General features: G+C 45.3%; 1 protein-coding gene across 4 annotated transcripts in view; it reads right to left on the bottom strand.

The window, feature by feature from the left end:
* Nucleotides 1-7,589: 7,589 nt before the first annotated feature.
* DPYSL2 (dihydropyrimidinase like 2) overlaps nt 7,590-16,582 on the bottom strand; it is a 56,256-nt gene continuing 47,263 nt past the window's right edge. For 2 of the 4 annotated variants that reach the window (XM_053966538.1, XM_053966534.1), the window contains 3 exons: nt 15,602-15,781; nt 13,488-13,653; nt 9,716-12,520 (listed from right to left, as the gene is read on the bottom strand). In XM_053966538.1, coding sequence (XP_053822513.1) covers nt 12,429-12,520; nt 13,488-13,653; nt 15,602-15,781 — 438 coding nt within the window. In that variant the 3' untranslated portion in view covers nt 9,716-12,428. The other 2 variants (XM_053966536.1, XM_053966537.1) reach the window with 2 other exon arrangements.

Below are 16,582 nucleotides of genomic sequence, written 5' to 3'. Positions count from 1 at the left end.
AAACCTAAAGCATATAAATGCCAGGGGCTTTTTGCAGTTTATAAAACCTTGTTTCTAAGTTTATATAAAGCATCTTGCTGGCTTTGCTTTGTGGTTTTTAAAGAACTCTAGGACCCAATCCAAAAAGTGCTGAAATGGATGGAAATCCTCTTATTGATTTAAGTAGTTTGGGTGAGTGTGTTTTCAGTCCAGGCTGGGTGCACAGGGAGATGTCTCCAGCCGGGGAGGAAGGGCTATTGCCCTCTGGTGGCTGTTGCAAAATCAAGTATCAGGAAAAACTGCTCTAGAGCTGGATTAGGAAAAAAAACCCACCAGCAAACCTCAGTGTGCTGGGAAGGTGAGCCTGCAGTGACAGAGGATGTGTCTGGTAGCACTGGAGGAGCTCCCCTGGAGCAAAAAGGGCAAGAATCCTTTTTTTTCCCCTATTTGTTCCCCTCTCTATTGTTCCCAGATTCTGACCCATTCAGCTACACAAAGTGGGAGATTTTTCAGGGTTGTGCTGATGAATCCTCTATTATTCACCATCTCAGAAGACCCTACCCAACACAACTCTGCAGCACTACAACAATGATGTTTAATAAGGACTGATTGCCTGGAGATCCCAAAAACCACAAAAGGTCTGTGGAGGAGCTGGATTCCTCCTGGATTTGCAGGTCAGGGTGAAGAGAGCTTCTCTACTCTTTGATGTTTTAACTCTGGGGAAAGTCAGAGCAATTTGGCCATCAAAGACACGGTCTGTGTTGTTGAAATCACCACAGGACTATGAGACGGGAGGTGAAAATGGATCTTTTAATTTTCAGTTTCTTTTAAGCCTATGATTTTTTAAAATTTCAAATTATTAATATTATATTTATTTCTAATACTTATGTACTATACAGTGTATATAATATATAGATAGAATATATTTAAATGTAATATATTTAAATATATTTAGATTTAATATATTTAACTATAATACATTTAAATACTATATCTATTTAGCTATAATATATATTACATAAAAATAAAATATTTTAAATAATTTAAAAATTAATAAATCAACCTGCCCACTTCTGTAAAAGATAATAGAAAACCTGAATTTTAACACTAGTTCTGTGAGGGACAGGTGGTGTCTGGGGCAAGGCACTCTGTGTTTACCATTCCTATGGGTATTCTAAGTGCAAAATCCTCATGGCAGGTGCTCTTCCTTAACCCAGACTTCCTGCTGGGAAAGGGGGACAGGGATTCCCATCCTAAATCGCTGCTGTTAGGGTACCTGAGCCAGCACCTTCTCTCTCTCTTAGGAGCTGAACAGGTGCCTTGCAGCCCCTCTCCTTTCGAGGCTCTTGGCTCTTCAGCTCTGTTTGTCCCCTGGATTTTTCTTCCCCATTCCTCTCCACTTGAATTTCAGTGAGAGGCAGCAGCTGCACAGAAGGTGCCATTTCCAGAGGCATTGACATCTAGAGGTGATTGAGATGATTTACCCAGATACAGCATTATCATCATTCTTATCAGAACCTCTTGTGCCATGGCAGTGGCCAGGCTGGGGCTGTATATCTTAAAAAAAAAGCCAGGCTGGATGTCTTGGGGTGACTTTATGATGTTTGTATCTCCATTCATATGTTTAGCCCAGAAAAAAGTTTTGCACCTTTCAGACTGGTTCCAAGAGCGAAGTGGGGGAGAGAAGAAGCACACAATTTGTTTTCAGAAACTGCAGTCACTCCTCCACATTCCAGCTCCTGGACTGTGTTGTCTGCAGCACAGACAGACATGCGGGACAGAGCTAGCTGAGGCAGAGAAGTTCCCTGGACTGTGGTTTCTCTTATAATTGGAACTGTTTAAACCTGTTCTGGACTGAGCACCCAGAAGAGCAGCGGCAGCTCGCAGCTGTGGCCCAGTGAGCTGGGCCTGGGCCGTGGCATTTCCAGCATCAGAGGGACTGATGAGAGACTGAGTGACTGAGCTACAGCCCATGGAGGGACTTTCTGAGTTTGTCATCTCTTCAGCGTGGCCAGAGGTTTTATTGTTTAATATTGTTCATCTTTTGTGCTGGTAAATGCTTTGCCTGTTAAATAAACAGGGTTTTTTCCCCACTTTTCTCCAAGGAAATATTTTCCCTATCCAGCTGGGAGAGGGGCCACTTGAATCTGCTTTCTAGAGGAACCCATTTGGAGGTTTTCTCCCAAATTTGCCCTAAACCAAAGCACTGAGGCTGTAAATCCTCATCCAGGCTCATCTTTCTTTACAATAAATAATAACAATATTTATTGTTATTTAATTATGTAACAGCTACAATAAACAATAACAATAAGAACAATAAATACCTGTTGGGGTCACTTTCTACTCTGCCAATTCATCATTTTTGGCCATGGCCATGTTTATACACAACCAGAGATCTCTCCAAGCCACACAGGGCCATGCCATTGGTTGCCTTGGCTGAGGCAGGGGTGGCCAGAATTTTAAGCTTTAATTTTTAAGGAGTGGCCAAATTTTTAAGCTTTACAAGAAGCTGTGTATTCACACATGCACAGAGACCCACACAGCACCCACCATCTGAATCCTGCTCCTCCTTTTGGGCTGGTTTGTGCCTCTTGAACTAACACTCTGTGACAAAGACAGTCCCTCTGTACTTCTGGCTGCCCCACAGTTATTTTGGGCTGCCAGGAAGGAAATTTCCCCTCCATTGTCACGGTTTTGCTTGTCTTCGACCTTCTGTCCTTCTTAAAAGCCTGAGCCAGAAAGATCCCCTCCCTCCAGCATCGTCAAAAAAAACAATCCATCATTCAGGGGAGAAAGAAAACCTGCCCATGGGTTTCCTCCACAGAGCATGGCTCAGGCCCATCATGGTTTGTGTTTTATTTAAGGTACAAAACCCAGCCAGTTAGTGGATTGAGAGGTATCTTGGGGGAATATTCCAAGGGGAACAGCTCTGGCATTAGTTTGGGAGTCTCTCTGCAGCACTGGTTTGTGCCTGTTGTGGTGGAAAACTTTCTTGCAGAGCAGCAGCCTTGTCCCTTCCTTGATTTCTAGCCAAGGTTCCCACACAGCAGCACAAGCTGAGGAACCAGATGAGTAAAATTGAATTTGAACATGAAGGAGGGAGAACATAACCCTTGAAGTAATTTATGAGGCACGTTTACAGCTGTTATTTATAGATCTCAGTGGGGGGTTCACACTGTCCTCCACCATCTGACATTATTTAGTAGTTGAGTGGTACCTGCAAAAAATAAAATAAAAAATATCCCAAACCCCAAAAAACCTTCTTCAAGAGTCAATTTTTGAGTAATAATCCTGAAAACTCAGAATTTCTGTCAGCAAGTCCTCAGAAAGACTATTCCTGCTCTGCTCCAAGAACATATGGCTTAAAGGAAGAAGGGCTTGATTAAAACTCTCATCACAGTAAATCAATGGTAGCTCAGGGAAAAGAGGTCCCTTCCCTCCCCCTTCCAGAAAAACTGTGCTGCTGGCATTGATTGAGGATTTTTGCTAGAAAAACACAAGTGAATAAAGTTCTCACTGGGGTGCTGAGTCCTATCCATCACAATCTGGAGCATTTTTATTTACGTGCCTCCAATGTTATTCTGGGAGAGATTGATGAATTCAGGTGCTGTAAAAATAGTCAGCTGCAAACAAACAGATCCCTCCCTGGCACACTGGAAAGAGGAAGGATGTCACCTGCCGGGACACAACCTTGGGAATACTGGGAGAGTGAGGAGGGGCTGGGATGGAATTCCCAGAGAAGCTGTGGCTGCCCCTGGATCCCTGAATTGTCCAATGCCAGGCTGGATGGAGTTTGGAACACCCTGGGATGGTGTCCCTAATTAGAGGAGGGAGGTTGGAAAATTAATTGAAATGAACAGGGCTAATGCCTTTATTAATGTTCAGCTCTTTATTAAAAAGATCAGCTGGGCAGGGGACTCGACGCAGAGCTCGCCCCCGCGGTTGTAGCTTTCCCAAGGCAGCCGAAAGGAAGGAGGCGTGCAGAGTCTGTCACTGGAGTCCAGAGCAGCAGCTCTCCTTTCTTCTTTCCTTGTGGCACACCGGTGGCCCAAGGATGAGGAGGCGTGGTGTGCAGAGTCTGTTGCTGAAGTCCAGAACAATAGCTGTCCCCGCTCCTTCCATGGTGGCAGCACCAGGACTCTCTCTCTGTCTCCCTGCTTCTCAAAGCCTAATATAGTCTATTCTTTCTTAGGTGATGGCAATGGGTAAAAGTCAATCAGGGGATGTGTTTCCCTCTTCCTCAGCTAGGGCATTTGTCTAGACTCCTCTATTGTGTTCAGTTTTGAATTTATGGTCCTTTTTATCTCCTAAAAATACTCCCATGATCCTAAGGGGTTTTTATTTACATGCTAGCCCCAGAATGGCAGCGTGGAGGGGTGGGAGGCCAGTTATCTCCAGGTAGTTTAGAGAAAACAAACAGAGCAATTAGCTAATTAACATTTCAATATCGGTACTTAGCTAGAGTTAGTAGGTTTTTTTAGTGTTGCCATGGGAACTAAGAAGGCCCTGCCTGCATCTCCGGGGTACACGTGGAAACTGGTCATTACATTAATGGTGATCCCTCCAAGCTTCCCGTGCTAGAAGGGCTCATCCCCATGCCCGATTTGTGAGAGTTTTTTTCACTCTGTTTCTTACACTATAAAATTCCCAGGAGATTTTAAACTGACTGCTAAACCCTGGTCACATCCCCCATGGGGTTCCCCCTGCACCCAAGCAGTGAGGCTGCTCTGAGTTGTCAGAGGGAAAGACAAAATAAAACTGGATTAAAGCACACATGTGGGGTATTATTTTATTATACCACTGGCCCAGAGCCTGGGAAAGCTTGATCCTACCACCAGCCAGGCTTTATGGAGGGCAGGGAACCAGTGGGCAGCAAACCACATTAGTTTCTGGAGAGCTTTGGTCAAACCAGGGATAATTTTGGTCTCAGCCACGCTGTGCCCCTGGGACCATTTCCCTTAACCAAGGGGCAATGTGTAATGGCCTGGAAAGGGAGGACACTTTACATCCCATGATGTGCCTGCTCTTTTAGGTATCACCCGAAACAAGTCATTCCTAGCAATTGTCAGGAATTCAGAGCTAGGAGCCCAAGTGTTGTACTGTGTTTTTATCTCTCTGTAACAGTTCTGTAATGGTTTGCCCCTTCACCCCCCATTATCTCCCAGTGGTTCCACCCCGATCTTTCCCACCTTTCCCTCAATGCCAGTCTCCCTGAAAATGCTCAGTCATTCCCCTGTCCCTCCCTGGTGCCCTGTCCATCACTCTGCTCCCCATCCCACTCTTCCAGAATCTTCCACCTTGGGCGTTGAGTGAGTGGAGGAGGGCCAGGGGTCCCTCCCTTGAACTTCCCCCATTGGTTTGTGTGTCTGTCTGTCCTTTTGCCTTCCACTCCCCCAAATCCCCCCATTGATGGTGGGCGTTCCTTCCCCTGGTTACTGCCCCAGTATTTAAGATGATTGTAAAAGGCTCGGGAGGGCTTTTGGCTGTTGGGACAATGGTATTCGGAGCTCCTCGGAGCTCGGATTAAACCTGAGACTTTTTCCCCAGCCTTGAGTCGACTCCTTCATTACCTCCTCGGACGCTGCCTCTCCTCCATACAAGGCAGACAGCGAAGCGCTCTGTCTTAGCCGCTCCCCGAATCTTCTCGAGACACGGGGAGTGTCCCCTGCAGCTGACCGTGCCTCGGCCGGGCAGGCGAAGCCAGGGGGCTTCAGGGCGGGCATGGCGGCACCCAAGTGCCTTCTAGAGCTGTGACAGTTAAATGTCATTCAGTCCCAGTCCAGGTCCCTGATGCTGTTTGAGTTGGCACCTGGTCTATCCTCCCTGTTCCATAAACACCCAGGTAACATCCACCTCCTCTCTATACCCCTCCCATTGTACATTTTTCTTTGTCCTGCAGGAAAAAAACCCCACAGGAATATTTATCACCCATCCAGGATATTTTCCTACTTGCTTGATGTCATTAAGGGAGAGGGGTGCAGCTGCTTTCACCTTGATTGGACTGTTTTATAAAAAAATCATGCAAGAATCTGTATACAATCCTGTAGGGGTGGCTCTGATGGGCTCTGATGGGGACAATCACTTGTAAAACTTGCTGCAGAATTCTGTGTGTAAATTTTAAAATGCTGTGAAAAACAGCATTCTCTATTATACTTACAGCTAAACTTGATGGGGAGGTTGGGGGGAGGGGGGTGAAGGAGGTTATTTCAGATGTGCCTGAACCAGCATTTTTCTAATCCAGGATAATGTGAAATATGGCAGGTTTTGGTGTTGAAAAGCATCATACAAAAATGCCAAGGCCTCTATGCTTTGGGAAGAAGTGATGTGAACAGGAGGGAAAACAAGGGCCTCAGGAAAGGAATAAAAACTCTATTTAAACACGGGTATCTGGTGCCCTCCTGTGGAAATTAGAGGAGCAAATACTGGGTGGATTTAATGAGCAGATCCCTCTCTGCTCTGGAGCCAGGCTGGGGGAGATGAGGGTATTTACCTGAAGAGGAGAAGGATCCAGGAAGACCTCAGAGCCCCTTCTAGTGCCTGAAGGGGCTCCAGGAGAGCTGGAGTGGAACTTAGGACAAGACATGGAGGGAAAGGACACGGAATGGCTTCCCACTGCCAGAGGGCAGGGTTAGGTGGGGTTTTAGGAAGAAATTGTTCCCTGTGAGGATGGTGAGGGGCTAGGATGGATTTCCCAGAGAAGCTGTGGCTGCCCCTGGATCCCTGGAAGTGTCCAAGGCCAGGTTTGAGCAACCTGGGATAGTGGTAGGTGTCCTTGCCCATGCCAGAGGGTGGGATTGGGTGAGTTTTGAGGTTCCTTCCAACCCAAACCAGTCCATGGTTTCCTGATATTGGTTGTTCTCATCATTCCATGGAGCACAGCCCCAGGAGGTGGGGGAAGGATGGCTCTAGAGATGAGCCTCCAGATCCCAGAGCACAGCTTCAAACATGTCAGAGGGGTCTTCTTTTTTTTTTTGTGGGAGTGCAGAACAAGAACTGATGGCGAGAGATGCAAAGTAGGCCAGTTCAGATCAGAAACTGAGAAAAATGAACCATAAAGATGATTAATTGTGGAATAAATTACCAAGGGATTTCCTACCATTTGAGGTTTCTCAAGTCAACACTGGAAGGCACTCATGAAGTATTAGTGGTTAATGGTCAAAAAAATGCTTGTGGAAAGAACAACACATTCAAGCACAGAGTGGTAAATCCACAGCTGGAATGCCAGAGCTGGAAGTCAGTCACAGCTTACAGAAATTAGCAGAGGGCACCTCCTCTGGCCTGGGTAATAGAAGAGAAAAAATAATTTCCTCTAATTGCTTACTTTATCTCTTTAATGAAGGGAACTTTGTCCCACCCCTTGCCATGGGCAGGGACACCTGCCCTTATCCCAGGTTGTTCCAAGCCCTCTCCAGCCTGGCCTTGGACACTTCCAGGGATGGGGCAGTCACAGCTTCTCTGGGAATTCCATTCCAGCCCCTCACCACCCTCACAGTGAGAAATTTCTTCCTAATATTCCATCTACCCTACCCTCTGGCAGTGGGAAGCAATTCCCCCTTGTCCTGGCACTCCAGGCCTGTGTCAAAAGTCCTTCTCCAGATGTCTTGAAAGTTTGGGTGTTCTTTGATGTTATAAATTAGATGGGTAAAGTTTAAAACTTGCTCTGTATCTGATTTGAGACAGGTGTCCTGTGAGGCTTTAACAAGAAGAGAACACACTCAGGTGATTCATATCTCTTTAACATTGAAATACCTTCCAGTATATTACTATAACTGACAGGATGTATGTGTGTGTCACGTCACAGTAATCATAAGCCCTGTGCATTTTCCACATTTATTACATCCTAGATCATTCCCGAGATGATCCATGTGCCTTGAGGGAGCTGAACCTTTACCTTTCCCCATGTCCTGCTGCCACCTGATGGTGCTGAGCAAAACCGGCAAATTTGGGGCTAAAAAAAAGGCGGAAAACGGATCCTAAAGCTTTTGTAATATAGTGACATTTATTGCTCTGCCACCAAGGGGTAAATCAGGCTGCATTGTCCCCATCTCTGATAACTGACAGCTCCTGTTCCAGGTCAGAGTCACATTCATTGTCTACTTTATTTCTTCTCCTTTCAGCCACAGAATACTCCACCGATGTTAAAGTCAGATACAATCTAATTTGGGCCTTACACAATGGGCTGGCAGAGAACCTAATTAGCACCTATTAATGAGCTGTGGGCTGCCAGATCAGGAATTACCTGGATTAAGGGGCTGACCAAAAACAACTATTCCTGTGCTTCTGTACAGCACCAAACCAGGGCTGCCCCACTGACCTGAATAGTCTCCTGAGCTTTCTCCCTGCCTAGGTCCCACAGCATATGTTTGGTTTAGATCTGGCTGTTGGCAATCCTTCCTGACCTTAAAACCTTCTCTACTCTGCCAGTTCCAACAGGTTCCCTGAGTCCCTGACATTTATTTCCTCAGGAAGAGGTTTCTTCCATTCCAATTCAGGTGCTGGAGGAGAAAATTAATGATAGAATAAAACCAAGTGGAGGCTCTGCATGTGTGTGTTAACTGAGTACCGGTGCTTCAAGCTGAATGCATCTTTCACTGGAATATTATGGTTGGAATTAGCTGATAAATCTTATATACAGCTACCCACCAACCCTGCTCCATGTGACCTGATTGCACAGATACTAATATTTAATTTAAGATGCAAGTAGCCAAATAACAGCATGTCATTGGTGCCAGAGCCAGGATCCTCATGTTAACCAGAGGTCTCTTTACCAGGGGATGGCCATTGACCCCTTCACAGCAGATAATAAGGAAAAGCCACTCTGTGGGGTGCCAAGTTTAAAGCTGTGTGGAAGAAGCTCAATGCATTTCAGAGTGCCCCAACATTTGGGTTTGTTCAGATGAGGAACAAGAGCTAAAACTCCTCACAAAGTCAGTCACAAACTTCAGCTGTGCTCAGATTTGGGGGAAGATCCCCCAGAGGGTTGAGCTGGTGGGTCTAGGCATGCAGCATCCAACATTCTGAGCAGCTGACAGGGATGCTTGTCCCTGTGACAGTGAAATCCAACCACCACCATCCCAAGTTCTGCTGGTGGTTTTCCTGTAAAACCCAACGACCACCACAGGAAGCTCCACTGGTGTTTTTCCTGTAAAACCCAACAACCACCACCCCAAGTTCCACTGCTGTTTTCCCTATAAAACCCAAACATCACCACCCCATGTTCCACTGGTATTTTTCCTGTAAATCCCAAGCACCACCACCCCAAGTTCCACTGGAGTTGTTCCAGCCAGCTCCAACTCTCCCCACTCAGCTGCTGCCTGTGGCTCCTATTTACAACTGTGCTTTTCCCCCCATTCCTTGGCTGGCAGAGGGTCCAAGCAGATCCACAGTGGGGGGCTGAGAGCCATGCCAATACTTTTACGGGATTTTGCTCATATTCCATCAGTGATCTGTGCAATGCAGAGCCAGGACTTTTCAGGCAACTGTCTCTGCTTTGCCAAATGCTGTTTTAGACAAAGTGCCCTCAGTCACAGCTCGCTTTCTCCAGAGGAAATGACTCCATGGGCCATCAAGTCATCTTTACCATCACCACGGGAGTTCCTCTCCAGCTCTGCCCCTGCACAGCTCCACATCAGTCCACCTCAGCCTGGTTTTCAGGGCTGTTTGTCCATGCTGAAGGCAACAGCCCAGAACGCAGCAACACACAACACGCAGCGCCTCGAGACACAGGTGCACCTACTGAAACAACAACATTTTGTCTTTATTAGGAGTTCCCATGGTAATATAACACAGAGTTCTTAAGGAATAAAACACAAGACTTGGGGTTGGGATGGGGGGTTGTTTTTGCCATTGAGACAATGGTCAAATATCAGTACTCCTCTTTGTCTACACACATGATCAGCTTTAGCACTTACAGCTCTTCCACTCATGGTTCACAATCACAAATCCAAGGGTTAAATCCAGCTAGTATTAAATCCTACTTTTTTCTTTTATTATTTTTAGAGCTTCAAGTCACTGCGGTTAATTAATTCATTAAGTCATCATCTTTTTTTTTTTTAGCATTTACATATGACATTCATTAAACAGACACAAAGCGAACGAGCTCTCACAGAAAAAAACATGCTTACATAGCCTGCAAAAAACTTTTTTTTGTGATTTTTTTTTCTTTCCTTTTCAAGAACAAATTAAAATTTAACAAGTAATCATGAGTCATGAAGGAAAAAAAAAAAGGAAGACTTAAGTGAATACTGAAGAGCTGCAAGTGTTTCGTAGCACTGAAACGGATCCACAATTCTTTTTTTTTTCTCCCCAACTCATTCAAATTGATTTTAACATACAGGTGACAAAGAAAAAAATTAAAAAATGAAAATAGCTGCAATATATATATTAAGTTTATGGGTTACTTAACAAACAAAGTGCAAACTCTTTATGCAAAACTAGAAGACCCAGGAGATGAACCTAAATGGAAAATGCGTGGAGGAATATGGCAAAGTTTTTCTTAACTTTTGTGTTCAAAGGGGCCTAAAGAGTTTAGGTGCTGCAGCTGGTAAGGTTTGGGTAGCTAAGTAGCTTCCAGACACTTTGCAAATCCCAGCATTGACACCTCATAACAACAAATTTGGTACTCGTTTCTTGAAAGCTTTCATATATATATATAGGTTTTTTTCCTAAAAGAACCTGTAAACTCCATTTAAGAAAATACAGCTATGGAAAAACAAGGTTGATGAAGGTGGCAAAGCATAAAGAGAAGAGGGAGCAGAAGATGCAGCCAAGTGCCAGGGCAGGCAGACAGTGGAGGCAACACTCTGGTAATAAAAGCTCTCTGTGCTAAGACATGTCCTTGGGACTGCTGAGCCCTCCAGCTATGCCTAAGTAGGGATCTGATGGTGCAGGCTTATCCTCCATGTCCCAAAACCAAGAAGCCTCCAGTCCCAGAGCTACCAGACCTTCAATCCCAGAGGGTGGTTAAACACCCAGACCCTGCTGGCTGCCCCAAAGCTGAGGCATTCCTTTAAGGACCACTGATGGTGTCTCAAATCCTAGGCATGTGAGGCTGGGTGGGGAACAGCCAGGCCTTCCCATGGGGATGTGCAGGATTCCTGCAGGGCTGGGTAGCTGTGACATTTGTACAAGAGATTCTCAGCTGCTGGGGACTCAGCCAGCTCTCAGTTACAGCAGCTGGGCTTGGACTGGAATTGCCACAGGTGCTCAGCACACACTCCCTGACTGCCCTTTGAGAGCTAAAGATAAGCCCTCAAAGCTTTAAATAACCTCTCCTTGATGGCCAGGGAGGGGGTTTCTGCTACAAAAACCTTTCAAGCAACGTGTTGCTCTTTGCCTACAGCTCCCTGCCCATCCATACCCATCTTCAGGGGCAGAAGAAAAACTAACTGCTACAAACGCTTCCAGATACTCCATCCCAGCAGCTCAGATGGTGTCCAGCTCCTCTGTTTGCACCAGCTCAAGACATGATGGACTGAAGATCCTATGGACTTGATCCATGCCCTTACTGCAGCTACGTGACAAGAAATGGCTGGAAAATGCAACTAAGGGACACCTAAAGTACCAGGGTGGCAGTGGCAGTGACACTGGCAGGAGTCTGTTACTTGGATGAGGTTCGGGAAGAACAGGGAGATTCCCAGTTCTCAGATAAGGCTTCATAAACACAATGACACAAACATATTAAAAACACACACACAAACATTTAAAAAGAAGTTTCCTCAAGGACCTAATTTGCAGCAAAGTCCAGAAGAAAAAAGAAACCAAGGAAAACCAACTGAACAGAACAGAGTCCCCAAGGATTCTGGCTCACCCACTGGCTGGGGTGATGTTCTCTGCCATTCCTAGTGCTGGGTCCTGTTTCTCTCTCCTGGCAGCATCTAGTGACCTCAGAGCTGGTGGTGGAGAATGGTCACAGACAGGCTGGGATTCCTGTCCCTCTGTGCTTGCCTAGCTAATTCTGCTGGAACACAGAACCCTACAGAATATCCAGTTTAAAACCCTTGAACTACTCTTCTGCTTGACATAAAAAAAAAAAAAAAAGCTTTTTTTATGCATTTATTTTTCTTTCTTTCTTTTGTGTGTGTGTGTGTGTGTGTCTTGAAGGCAGCTCCTGGGAAATTCACTTTATCCTTCCTTTACTAAAAGAAAGATGCTGAATAGGACAGAGACCATGTATCTCAAATACCCTCTTTACATTTACTCTTTCATGTCAGAGGTGTCAAAACAGGGTTTATTTCTTTAAATGTGTAAGGGGCTGAGGGGGGGAAGTGCAAGGGGTTGGTGAAGATGAGAAAGGAACCTGAGGGGACTGAAAGAGGTGCTTTTACTTCAGCCCCTCCCCACACTCGGTGCCCGCAGTAACTGTCACAGGCTCTAAAAGAATCAAAAAGGGTCTCCAGGTGCCCCGGTCCCCCCCAGGTGTACCCGGTGGGCACAGGAGGGTTCGGTCCTTAGCCCAAGCTGGTGATGTTGGCACGGCCACCCGGCGGGGCCACAATGCGCTGGGTCGTGCGGCGTGGGATGTTGTCATCAATCTGTGCCCCTGTGGGAGAGAGAGGAGGAGTCACCAACTCTGCCAGTGTTTAAAATCCATGTGGGTGTGGCACTTTGATGCTGCCTTAATGGCTGGATTTGCTCTTAGAGGGCTTTTCCAGCCTAAACCATTCTGTGATTCTGTCTTTGGGGGAAAAGCCTTCACTGGCCCACACTGCCTTAATTCTGCTGAAATCTGTTCTGCATTAATAATATCTCTGCCCTGAGCACCTGAAGCACCCAGCCCTGCACAGTAAGAGGTGGATGAATGATTATCCCTTAGCCAGCTTTCCCATCCCTTTCTATACTCTGCCCTTCTTGCAACTGTAACACCAGCTGAGAAATCAAATCTCTCACATCCCAGATCCACAGCTGCTCTCAGCTGGCAAAGTGTGTCATCTTAAAAGAAAAAGGGTTTTTTGCAATAGCCTCTTAAAACCAGAAAATTCCCATTTCTAAACACAGTTGGAATGGTCTTAAGCTGAATGAGGGCAGAGTTAGATGAGATATTGGGAAGAAATTCCTCCCTGTGAGGGTGAGAGGGGCTGGGATGAAATTCGCAGAGGAGCTGTAGCTGCTCCATCTCTGGAAGTGTCAAACGCCAGGTTAGATGCAGCTTGGAGCAACCTGGGATAGTGGAAGATGTCCCTGCCCGTGTCAGGAAGTGGGATTGAATGGGCTTTAAGGTCTCTCACCCAAACTATTCCAGGATTCCATGATCTGCCCTCTCTAGCCAGCCAGCCAAGGACTGAGCCCAGAACACATTGGAGTGCTCAGTATTCATGTCATGAGAAGAAGCAGGAATTTAGGACAGTTCCTGTACTACTCTTCTTCCTCTCTAAAGGGAAAAGCTCCCAGCTAAAATCCCCCCACAGCCTCTGTCATTCCATCCCTATCCCAGGAGAATGAACTCAGATTCAGCCACGATTTCAGTACAATAAATCACTCAGCAATAAATCATTCCCAAACTCACATACCAGACAAGCTGAACCCAGACTGGTGCAGGTTCCTCACGGGGGGTGCCTGCTGTTTGGCAGGAGAGGTCTTGGCTGAGGACGCTGGTGTGACCGTTTTGGGTGTCACCGACACCTCACAGACTGGGCCGTCATAGAGGCCTCGGGGCACCCCCCGCAGCTCAGCCAGCTGCAGGGAGAGAGGGCAACACTGCCTTAAAACACAGCCACAACACAACCTTAAAACACAGCCACAACACAGCCCAACAACTGCCCAGATGTGGCTCAGCCAGTGACACACATTTCAGGATTGGTTGTTGGTAAGAGAATTTGAAAGCACATAGCATCTCCTCTGTACTCATCCCTGGGGAGCTGCTCTCTATCTATATTTATTTTGTATCTATATCTAGATTTTATCTATATCTATTTTACATCTATATCTATATCTATATCTCTATATCTTTATATCTGTAACATATTTATATCTGTATTATACCAACATCTATATCATGTCTATTTCTATTTAATATCTAGCTCTATATCTGTATTATATCTATATATATTCTATATCTCTACCTATATTATATTATATCTATATAACTATATGTTTATATCTATATCTGCATTGCATCTACCATCTATTTCTATTTTATATCCATATCTATATAAATCTTTCTATATAAAACATGTCTGTGTCTCTCTCCAACCCAAACAGTTTTGCAGGAAACAAGTATTTTCCTATAAGCTAAAACCAGTGTTTGTGCAGCTCAGCACCTTCCATGATGGGAGAGTTGAGGGGCTCTGAGTCCGTGGGCACCCCAAAGCTCCTTGGCAATATGGACTTGGCTGCTCTGCACTCCCAAAACCCCCACTTTTGGTTCATCCTTGCTGTGCAGTACTGTGAGTTGGGAACAGGGTAGGTTCCTATTTTGGCTCTAGATTTTTGTGCAGGACAAGATGCCTACTAATTAGTATGTGATATGGAATGTGCTGTGGCTCCATCCAGTCTGTCCCCTGCCCCAAGGGTGCTATCCTTTAATGATCCTAACCTACCTGCCACTGGATTAAAGGCTCCTGATAGGTCTCAAATGCACCTTATTACTCATCCCCAAAAAGTCAAGCAGTGCTGAGACCAGCAGGGCAGACCAGAAGAGCCAGGCTGGCTTCAACTGCCAGCCCTGGAGCTGCAGATTGGGATAAATGCAATTATTCCAGTTGAGATGCTGCCCAATTTGATTTATGGGCCAGACATGTATTTCTGTGGGAGGACACAGCAGAAACCAGGGATGTGTTCTCCATGGGGCTACATTATGCCAGGTTGTAATTTTGATAACTTGCAATTTCTTTAAAAGAACAATCAAAGAAAGATAATTGCAAGGAGTGGGAGGATCACTTGTGGCCAGCAGAACCAACATAGCTCAGGAGTTGTCCAGGAGAGGGCAACACTTCAAACAGCAAAATAATTTATTCTCAGAAATTATTTCATCTGTAAATAAATCTCTTCAATTCTCAGAAGTTGAGTTCACTGTCATCTCCCTTGTCAGGCAAATTCAGGCATATCAAAAGACAGGTTCAGTTTTGAATGGGTGCATTTTACAGAATCACTTTCCAACTATTTTAGCCTCTTAAAATAGAACATTGTTCCTTTTAAGCAGTCTGTAGGCTGTGCCTGTGACTCACTAATCACCGGACAAGAGCATCTGATTGTATCTAGGCAGAAGGGAAAGCAGTATAACATATCTGTAACAATAAATTACAATTCTAAATTGCTGCTGAGAGCTTTGATATATAAATGCTAATACTAACTTTTCCTGGGACCTCTGTGACAGGAGAAACCTGGTGGGTTCTGGGTAGTTTGACTCATGGCCAAATTCGAGGGTTCCTGGACACATTTTCAGTTTGGCTGTCCTCAGACAGAGAAAAATTAAAACCTGCAAAAAACCCAAGCTCAACCCAAAGTATATTCCTGTAATGACTTGAGTGAACAGCAAAAATGAAAGAGGAATGAGACAAATGTAGCTCCCATCCAAGGAACAGCAGTGTGGCCTGAGCCAGGGGACAGCATCTGTTTTCCAGCCGCTTTAACTCGGGGTTGTCAGAGGGAGAGAACAAATGTGCAGCCAACCATTGACACTCACCCTGCTCCTGGCTTTGATGCGCTTGTAAACGAAGTCAGGGAAGGGTTTCCTGGGGATGTACCTCCCAGAGCCCTCAGTGACGTGGAGATTCCCATCCTCCAGCACGATCTTGCCCTGGCTGATCACCACCAGGGGAGATCCACGGCACTCCATGCCCTCGAAGATATTGTACTCCAGAGACTGTAATGAGCAAAAACAGCACATAAAGCAAACATATTCACCCAGCAGAGCCAGCTGGGCTTTAATTAGCAATCATCAGCCATGCTAATTGCCAAAATTTTAAAGACAGATTGAAGCAAACTCAACAGTGCTTACCTGAGCTGTATTTGCTGTGATTTAATAAAGGCTGCTCTTAATTATCAGTTTAAGTTTAGAGGTTTATTAATGCAAAATTTCCATTGAAATAAGGTTCATAAAGAATCCCAGAATAGTTTGAGCTGTAAGGGACCTTAAAGTTCATCCCATTCCAACCCCTGCCATGGGTTGGGACACTTTCCACTAGACCCAGTTGCTCCAAGCCCTGTCCAACCTGGCCTTGGACACTTCCAGGGATAGAGCAGCCACAGCTTCTCTGAGAAAGAGAAAAAACAGTTTCAAATGAGAGCCTCCCTGTTTAAATATATTTAGGCACCTATCTCTGCTGAGCTGGGGGCAGATTTAGGAGCCACAGAAAGCTTTATGTGTGTTTCCTAATAAAAGAATAATTTGGAAAAATCTGTATTTCAAACCAGTGTTTTGGTTGATGGGTCAGGGATCAGGACAATCTTATTTTATTTTAATGGGATTGCTCATCCTCAATTAACTGGATTGGAAACATCACACCATTGAAAAAAGGCAAGTTTGAAAGAAATCACTGCAAATGTGAAACATCCTGGAATGAGATGCAACCATGTTATTTGGGGACTGTTACTCTAGTGACCATCTCTGAGTCAAATGCAGGTCTTTTTTACCAAGTTAATGATGGAGTTTGCCCTTGAAGTA

The sequence above is a fragment of the Vidua chalybeata genome, chromosome 28, assembly GCF_026979565.1.
Source record: "Vidua chalybeata isolate OUT-0048 chromosome 28, bVidCha1 merged haplotype, whole genome shotgun sequence".
NCBI classification, from domain to species: domain Eukaryota; kingdom Metazoa; phylum Chordata; class Aves; order Passeriformes; family Viduidae; genus Vidua; species Vidua chalybeata.
This window is presented reverse-complemented; position numbering and strand designations above follow the sequence as displayed.